Consider the following 9,842-nt stretch of genomic DNA (forward strand, 5'->3'; position numbering starts at 1 on the left):
AACAAAGGCGGACCTGAGACGCAGACTACCGTGGGCCACGACACTGTGATGTTGCACTCGGAGAAGAATGGGGAGAAGATGCAGCAAGACAAGAGCCAGGTCTCGGGTAGGAATGGAAAGAATCCAGGTGGTAAAAGGTATAGGAAGAAGGGTCAGGACCGATCAGTGACAGAGGGGAAGGTGGAAATGGAGGATGTTCTTGGGCAGAAATGGGGAAGGTTGGAGGAGGACGACGAGAAGGTAGAAAAGAAGGGAAGGGTGGAGACTAAGGATGCAGTAGGAGCTTCGGACGCCACGATCAACACTGTGGTCTCACAAAATGACATATCGGTCGGGCTGCATGAGCAGCCCCACCGGGCGCAATGAAACTTATTGGATGGAACTGCCGAGGACTCGGGAACGGCCCGGCAGTTCGTAGCCTCCTCGATCTGGGGAGGGTGGAGGATCCTGATGTGTTGTTCCTGGCGGAGACAAAATTGACAGAGAAGGAGCTGGAGAGGTTCCGATGGACGCTCGGGCTTGCTCACATGACAGCCTGGAATCCAGAGGGCCGGAGTAGAGGAGTAGCTTTATTTTGGAAACGTGGAGTGGATGTGGCGTTGAGATCGTATGGCCGGAGGCATATTGATGTCGATGTGACAGAGGAGGACGGCAAGGTGTGGAGACAAACTGGAGTGTATGGCTTGGAGGACATTGAAGATCTTAGGGCAGCAACATCAACAGGGGCGTCCTTGGCAATGCCTGGGCGATTACAATGAAATTCTATCTGGTGATGAGAAGATTGGAGGAGCAGTGCACCCACAAAGGCTTATGAATAATTTTAGAGAAGCGTTGGAAGCTTGTGAACTCTCAGATCTCAGGTATGAGGGGGGCAAATTTACTTGGAGAAATCACAGCTCTGAAGTGGACACATACAATTGCGAGCGTCTTGACAGAGCAACAGCAAATGCCACTTGGTGTGAGATGTTCCCAGATTTTTCAGTTCTAAATGGAATACCGCGTCATTCCGATCATAGACCGGTGATTGTATGCACTCAAGGGGAAAGCAGAAGGAGGATGGGGGTGATAGGGGATTCCATTTTGAAGCATGGTGGTTGAAGGAAGAAGGATGCAGTGCTGAGGTACAAGGAGCATGGGAAGAGGGATGCTTGGCGGGGAATGGAGATGTGGCCACTGCTCTTAAATGTGTGGCGAGTCGTATGAGAAAGTGGGGGAAGGAGGTGGCGGGTTAGCTAGAGGGGAGGTTGAAGAAGGCGCAAGGCGCGTTGGAGAAATGTATGCGTGCTCCAGTTTCAGAAGAGAAGGTCAGGGAGGAGGCGAGGCTGCGATGTGTTGTAAACGACTTGGAGAGCAAGAAAAACACCAAAGCAAAACATAAATCTCATGTTACGTGGTTGAGGGATGGGAATCGGAGCACGCGGTACTTTATGGCTGTGGCGTCTGCTAGAAGGATGGCAAATTGAATTAAAATGCTGAGGAAGGAGGATGGGGTGGAAGTGAAGGAAGGGGAGGACCTCACTAATTATGTATGTTCCTTTTTTCAGGACCTGTTCACGTCTGCGGGGAGCACCAGAATGGCTGAGCTTATCAATAAGGTTCAACCCCGTGTAACGAGTGCGATGCGAGCAGTCCTTGAGGCCGAAGCAACAAGGGAGGAAGTTAAAGCTGCACTTGATCACATTGGCGACCTCAAGGCGCCCGGCCCTGACGGCATGCCCTCAATTGTCTACAAACAACATTGGCACTTCATGGGAGACAAAGTGGTAGACGAGGTTCTATCGGTTCTCAATGGTGGTTCGATCCCGGAAGGTTGGAATGACACAATGGTGGTGCTCATACCCAAAGTTAAAAATCCAAGCAGAATCAAGGATCTCCGGCCTATTAGCCTTTGCAGTGTCATATACAAGCTAGTCTCTAAAGTGATTGCAAATCGCTTGAAGTTGGTCCTTCCTGATATTATATCAGATAATCAAAGTGCCTTTGTTCCGGGGAGGATGATCACCGACAATGTGCTAATCGCCTATGAATTGTCACACTACCTCCTCAACAAGAAGAAAGGGCAAGAAGGGGTTGCCGCGGTCAAGGCAGACATGAGCAAAGCGCATGACAGGGTCGAGTGGGACTTTTTGAGGGCTATGCTTCACAAGATGGGATTCCACACAAGATGGATTGACTTAGTCATGAGTTGCGTCACGTCAGTACGCTACTAGATCAAGGTAAATGGAGTGCTTACCGAACAGTTCATGCCCTCACGAGGCCTCCGACAAGGCGATCCTCTGTCTCCTTATCTCTTCGTGATCTGCGCAAAAGGACTTTTGGCCCTTCTCCATGATGCAGAGAGGACCGGGAAATTGTCAGGTATACGGATCTGCCAAGGTGTGCCTGTGGTTTCGCACCTACTGTTCGCGGGCGACTCAGTTTTGTTGCTCAAAGCCAAGCATGAGGAGGCTCAAGCTCTTCGGGAAATACTGGACTTGTATGAGGTTTGCTCTGGCCAATGTATTAACCTTGAGAAATCAGCTATTATGTTCAGCCTAAATTGAAGGGAGGAGGTGAAAGCTGCTGTTAAGAATGCCCTCCAAATCCAGAGTGAGAACTGGAACGATAAGTACCTCGGTTTGCCGGTTCATGTTGGCAAATCAAGGAAGAAAGCATTTTCCTTTGTTAAGAATGCCATTGCAGGGCGAGTATATGGATGGAAGGAGAAGCTAATTGCGAAGGTGGGAAAAGAAATGCTGGTTACAACAGTAGCCCGGGCTATACCCACCTTTTCCATGTCTTGTTTCTACCTCACAAAGTCCTTTTGCGACGAGATAAGCTCTCTTATTGGCAACTATTGGTGGAGTCAGCAAGACAAAGAGAACACGACTCACTGGATCAGCTGGAAGAAACTAACTGAACCTAAGTGCCATGGTGGGCTCGGTTTCCGGGATATGCACGGCTTCAACCCGACGATGTTGTCATGGCAAATCTGGAGATTAATTCAATGCCTAGATTCCCTATGTGCTAGAATCCTGCAGGCCCGGTACTACCCAAACAAGCACATACTAGAGGCGGAGCTGAAGGATGGTATCTCCTATTGATGGCGCAGTCTTCTGCACGGACAAAAGTTGTTCAAGGAGGGTTATGTGTGGAGGATCGGGGATGGTACTGGAGTTAAGATCTGGTCAGATCCATGGATACCTCGCCCGTGGTCATTACACCGTGCCGGCACCACCTGTTGGAGAGAGTTAGTGACCTCATGGATCCAACATTTGGCACGTGGGATGAACAGCTAGTGAGGGAGACCTTTTGGACTGATGATGTCAAGCACATATTACAGATTCCATTGCAAGAAGGGGTACAAGACTTCATTGCCTGGCACTATGACAGTAAGGGCTTGCACTCGGTTAAGAGTGCGTATAAGCTTCAAGTCCAGCTGGAGGAATTACGGAGATTTGAAGGACAAGGCATGAGCACGAGAGCACCTAGGAACTTTGATAGAACGGATGACGATTCATGGAAAAGACTCTGAAAGATTCCATGCCCAAGGAACATTCAAATGTTTACCTGGCGGCTCAAACATGAGTCTTTAGCCCTCCGTAAAAATGTTGCACGTAAAGGGATAACCATCCAGGACACTAGCTGTTTATTTTGCGGTACAACTGCTGAGGACGGGGCACATCTCTTCATAAAATGCAAAGCACTCAAGGAGGTTTGGAGAGATCTGGCTATGGAGAAGGAACACTAGCCCTTGAAGAGATCACGTCCGTGCATGCTATGCTGGACTTTTTGTGGGGACTAGATGAGAAAAAACGCCTTCAAATCCTCACCTTCTGGTGGCAGTGGTGGTCCAACAGAAACAAGCTTCGCGAAGGAGCAATGCCGCTGTCGGCCGCGGAGGTGGCACGAACCACAAGGAGCCGGGTGATGGAATACGGGCAAATCTTTGGCTGTGTCCGTACCAAAACCCCAGTTGACAAATGGCACCCTCTAGCGGATGTTGTCTATAAGATCAACATTGACGACTCCTTTGTACCTGGGCAATCACATGCTGGCTGGGGCGTGGTCGTCCGGGACAGTGATGGCACCCTAGGCATTGCTAGAGCGGGAAGACAGGAACACATCTACGACGCCTTTGCTGCCGAGATTTTTACCATGTCACATGCTATAACCACAGCCGCAGAGATTGGCCTAACCCAAGTGGGGTTTGAGACGGATTCCCAATTGGTATCTGAAGCCCTCGACTTGCGAAGAGTCGACTTATCAGCCTACTCTGTTGTCATTGAAAGACATGAAGTATCAACTCAAGCTTTGGTTTTCCTAGTTTTCTGTTTCTGTGTGTAGGCGTAATGCCAATTCTGTAGCTCATGAGCTCGGCTCTCTAGGGCGTGCGTTTGAACCTCACCACTTCTCAGAGTGGGTGTCAGATGTTCCAGCCTCAGTGGCTGAGTGTGTATTGGGTGATATGCCCAACCACCGTTGATTAATAAAGCTTTGCTTTGCCTTAAAAAAAGAACTGTAGCATGTCTTTTTCCCTCTAGATAGGGTTTTCCTCCTCTCGAGGCGATCTTGATCGCCGTCGTTGAGATCGTCTTCTTCCCTACCTCTGTCGTGTCTCCCGGCCTCCTCTCTTCGAGCGGGGGTGCCGCGACGTCCCTGGTCCTGGCGGGACTGGGGAGGGGGAGGCTCTAGGGTTATCTACAAGGCCCGATGTTCTAATCGGGTTAGGGTTTGAGGTTTTCCATGGCGTCGGACGGAGCTTCGGGGTCGCATTCAACGGGGCCCTCCGAGACGGACGACGTAACAACACTGACGATGGAGCTAGGTCTTCGAGGGGAGGACCTTGACGATGTGGTGTTCGATGAGAAGGAGGCGCCGCCGGAGTTGGCGCGATGGGTCGCGCTGGTCAGGGTGCACTTGCCCAAATCATACAGCCAATATTAGTTCTTTAAGAATATGAGAGCGGCATGGGATCTAGCACAGGAGGTCCAGTTCAAACCGCTTGAGGACAAGCTATACACAGGCCAGTTCTCATGTTTGGGAGATTGGGAGAGAGTAAGACGTGATGGTCCATGGCACTTCCGGGGAGACGCTGTTATACTTAAACCATATGATGGTTTGGCTAAACCGTCAACAGTTCAACTTGATACTATCGAGATCTGGTTGCAGATTCATGATGTCCCGCCTTTGTATGCTCATCGGGTGCCATCTCTAGCTCAAAAGGCCGGAGAAGTTTTATATGCAGAACCCCAATCGCATGACTTTGTGGGGAACTTCCATCGGGTTTGGGTCCGCATTGATGTCAACAAGCCTTTGAAGAATGCAGTTTCTATGATAAGGGACGGAAAGCGCCAAATATACCAGGTTAGATATGAGAAGCTTCTAGACTGGTGTGCGGTCGGCGGTAAGCTGGGCCACCTATTCAAAGAACATGGCAGTGGAATCCACCCTCCAACAGCCTTGGTTTTCAAGGACCTTAGAGCTTCCTGGGCCATGCACACTGGACAGGGTCCCGAAGGGGGCCGTGGCCGGACGGGAGGCCGAAGAGGAGGCCATGGAGCTCGGGGAAATGTGTAACGCCCATGATGCGGCTATATCTCCCACGTGTCGAGGCACGACTTAGAGGCATAACCGCATTGTGGTTTTGTCGCAAGAAGGGTCATCTTCACAATATCCCATGTAATTAACAAGAATGGGATAACGAGAGTTGGCTTACAATCGCCACTTCACACAATACATAAATATAATTCATACATCATCCAAAATCCACACATAGACCGACTACGGTCAAATCCAAATGAAAATAAGATAACCCCAAATGCTAGATCCCCGATCGTCCCAACTGGGCTCCACTACTGATCATCAGGAAACGAAACATAGTAACGGCCGCGTTCCTCGTCGAACTCCCACTTGAGCTCGGTTGCGTCATCTGCACTGGCATCATCGGCACCTGCAACTGTTTTGGTAGAATCTGTGAGTCACGAGGACTCAGCAATCTCACACCCGCGAGATCAAGACTATTTAAGCTTATAGGAAAAGAAGGTGTAATGAGGTGGAGCTGCAGCAGGCACTAAGCATATATGGTGGCTAACATACACAAATGAGAGCGAGAAGAAAAGCAGCGTAATGGTCGCGAAGCTAGAAATGATCAAGAAGTGATCCTGAAACTACTTACGTTCATGCATAACTCAAACCGTGTTCACTTCCCGGACTCCACCGAGAAGAGACCATCACGGCTACACACACGGTTGATGTATTTTAATTAAGTCAAGTGACAAGTTCTCTACGACCGGACATTAACAAATTCCCATCTGCCTCATAACCGCGGGCACGGCTTTCGAAAGATAATACCCTGCAGGGGTGTCCCAACTTAGCCCATTATAAGCTCTCACGGTCAACGAAGGATAAACCTTCTCCCGGGAAGACCCGATCAGTCTCGGAATCCCGGTTTACAAGACATTTCGACAATGGTAAAACAAGACCAGCAAAGCCGCCCGAATGTGCCGACAAATCCCGATAGGAGCTGCACATATCCCGTTCTCAGGGCACACCGGATAAGCGAAGCGTACAGGTACCAACGTAATCCAAGTTGCCAAGGGACGGTCCCGCACAGTGCTCTAGTTTGGACCAGCACTCAGAGGAACACTGGCCCGGGGGTTTAAATAAAGATGACCCTCGGGCTCGCGAAAACCCAAGGGAAAAGGCTTAGGTGGAAAATGGTAAAACCAAGGTTGGGCCTTGCTGGAGGAGTTTTATTCAAGGCGAACTGTCAAGGGGGTCCCATAAATCACCCAACCGCGTAAGGAACGCAAACTCAAGGAACATAATACCGGTATGAGGGAAACTAGGGCGGCAAGAGTGGAACAAAACACCAGGCATAAGGCCGAGCCTTCCACCCTTTACCAAATATATAGATGCATTAAATAAATAAGAGATATTGTGATATTCCAAAATATCCATGTTCCAACATGGAACCAACTTCAACTTCACCTGCAACTAGCAACGCTATAAGAAGGGCTGAGCAAAAGCGGTAACTTAGCCAAACAACGGTTTGCTAGGAAAGGAAGGTTAGAGGCTTGACATGGCAATATGGGAGGCATGATATAGCAAGTGGTAGGTAGCAAAGCATGGCAATAGAACGAACAACTAGCAAAGCAAAGCTAGAAGTGATTTCGAGGGTATGGTCATCTTGCCTGCAAGGTTCTCAGAGTTGTGGAAAGCTTGATCCTCGTAAGCGTACTCAACAGGTTCCTCGTTCACGAACTCGTCTCCCGGGTCTACCCACAACAAGATCACAAGCAAAGGAACCACAATCAATCACGGAAAATGCACAAGCAACATGATGCAAAACATGTATGATATGTGAGATGTGGTATGCGATGCATATGCGTGCTCTGGAAGAAAAAAGGGTGAACAAGGCAGTAACTTGGCAAACCAAGTATGCCACTGGAAAGATGAGATGATTTCGGTCGAAATCGATATAAAGATCACCGGAAACGGATGCACGGTTTGCAAATGGCAAGCAAAACAAGAATGACACGATTCTGCGATTAACAGCATGATAGCACTAGGGCTCGGGCAAAATTTCGGGGGAAGGAAGAAGTCAACCGTCGCGGATCTAGGGCTCGGGCTCGCCGGAGCTCGCGCCGGAGCAGAGGCGGCGGCCGGAGGAGGAGAGGAGGGAGACGGCGGGGCCGGCGACCGGAGCAGGGGGCGCGGGCACGGGCGGCGCGGGCGCGGCGACGGAGGAGTGGCGAGGCGGCGGGGCGCGGGGACGCGCGGCGGCGCCAGCGGGACGACGGCGAGGACGGCGAGGCGGCCGCGCGGGTGGAGGGCGGCGGCGCCGGGCGCCGGCGCGGGGCGCGGGGCTCGGGCGGGCGACCGGGCCGCGGGGGCCGGCCCCGGGCCTGGCGGGCTTCGGCGGCGGCGCGCGGTGGCTAGGCCACATGGCAGCGCGGGAGAGGCCTGGCGCGGCGGCGGGTTCGTCCGGCGGCGGCGGACGCGTCCGGTGGCGGTGGGGGCGATTTGATCTAGGGTTAGGGGTGGTTTTGCCCGCAATTTCGGAGGGGGAGGTGTTTTTATAGGTAGAGGGAGCTAGGAGACTCCAAATGGAGCACGGTTTTCGGCCACACGATCGTGATCGAACGACCTAGAGCATGGAAGTGACTTAGATGGGTTTTGGGCTGTTTAGAGGGGGGTTTTGCTGCAACACACAAAAGGACTTTGCGGTTACCCGGTTAACCGTTGGAGTACCAAACGACCTCCAAATGGAACGAAACTTGACAGGTGGTCTACTAGTGGTATAACAAGGCCACTTGGAAAAACTCGGTCCATTCCGAGAACGTTCAGCACCCGCTCATGAAAAGAAACAAGAGGGGTGCGCCGGTGCACGTGGGAGTGTCGGATTGCAAAACGGACAACGGGGAAAAAGCTCGGATGCATGAGACGAACACGTATGGAAATGAGATGCACATGATGACATGATATGAGATGCATGGCATGAACAAAATGCAAAACGAAAAACAAAACCCGACCACGAAGGGAATATCATAACACATAGCCGAAAATGGCAAGAGTTAGAGTTACAAATATGGAAAGTTACATCCGGGGTGTTACAACACTCCACCACTACGAGAGGATCTCGTCCCGAGATCTAGGACTGAAAGAACTCCGGATATTCGGAACGGAGGTGGTCCTCGCGTTCCCAGGTGGCTTCTCAGTCGGAATGGTGCGACCACTTCACTTTCAGGAATTTGATTGACTTGTTGCGAGTCTTGCGCTCAGTTTCTTCAAGAATAGCAACGGGGTGCTCATGATAAGACAGATCTTCTTGGAGATCAATCTCTTCGAAGTTGATGGTGCGCTCAGGAGTCTTGAAGCACTTGCGAAGCTGTGACACGTGGAACACATCGTGCACGTTCGCGAAGTTGGAGGGAAGCTCGAGTTGATAGGCGAGGTCGCCTCTTTTGCCAATGATCTTGAAAGGACCCACGTATCTAGGGGCAAGCTTCCCTTTGATACCGAAACGACGAGTGCCTTTCATTGGAGAGACGCGGAGGTAGACATGGTCTACGATCTCGAAAGCCAAATCACGGTGCTTGCTATCATAGTAACTCTTCTGGCGCGATTGCGCGGCTTTGAGATTTTCGCGGATGACTTTACACATTTCTTCAGCCTCTGTGATTAAGTCATTGCCAAGAAGTTGGCGTTCACCAGTCTCTGACCAATTGAGAGGAGTACGGCACTTTCTGCCATAGAGAATCTCGAATGGGGCCTTGCCCGAACTCGCTTGGAAGCTGTTGTTGTAGGAGAACTCGGCATATGGAAGACAATCTTCCCATATAATGCCAAAAGAAATGACACAAGCCCTGAGCATATCTTCAAGAATTTGATTGACTCGCTCGACTTGGCCACTAGTTCAAGGATGGAAAGCTGTGCTGAAGCGAATGTTGGTGCCCATGGCCTTCTGGAAGGAGTCCCAGAACTTAGAAGTGAAGATGCTTCCACGATCTGAAGAAATCAATTGTGGAATGCCATGCAAGGAGACAATCCTGGAGGTGTATAGCTCTGCCAACTGAGCTGCTGTGATAGATTCTTTGATTGGAAGGAAATGAGCCACTTTAGTAAGCTTGTCGATGACAACGAAGATAGCATCATTTCCACGCTTGGACTTTGGAAATCCAGTCACGAAGTCCATTTCGGTATGATCAAACTTCCATTCTGGGATAGCAAGAGGTTGGAGGAGACCAGCTGGTCGATGGTGTTCTGCTTTCACTCTTCGACAGACATCACATTCGTTCACGAATTGAGCGATTTCTCGCTTCATTCGAGTCCACCAATACGACTGCTTGAGGTCATGG

The 9,842-nt window shown here is 50.7% G+C and overlaps 1 protein-coding gene across 1 annotated transcript; it reads left to right on the plus strand.

Moving 5' to 3' along the window:
- The first annotated feature begins 1,619 nt into the window (after positions 1 to 1,619).
- LOC141026158 (uncharacterized) lies at positions 1,620 to 3,083 on the plus strand. The gene is made up of 2 exons (XM_073502137.1): positions 1,620 to 2,116; positions 2,546 to 3,083. The coding sequence occupies exons 1-2, from the start codon at positions 1,620 to 1,622 to the stop codon at positions 3,081 to 3,083; spliced, it is 1,035 nt and encodes a 344-aa protein (XP_073358238.1).
- Positions 3,084 to 9,842: the final 6,759 nt, after the last annotated feature.

Source organism: Aegilops tauschii, chromosome 6, assembly GCF_002575655.3.
Source record: "Aegilops tauschii subsp. strangulata cultivar AL8/78 chromosome 6, Aet v6.0, whole genome shotgun sequence".
NCBI lineage: Eukaryota > Viridiplantae > Streptophyta > Magnoliopsida > Poales > Poaceae > Aegilops > Aegilops tauschii.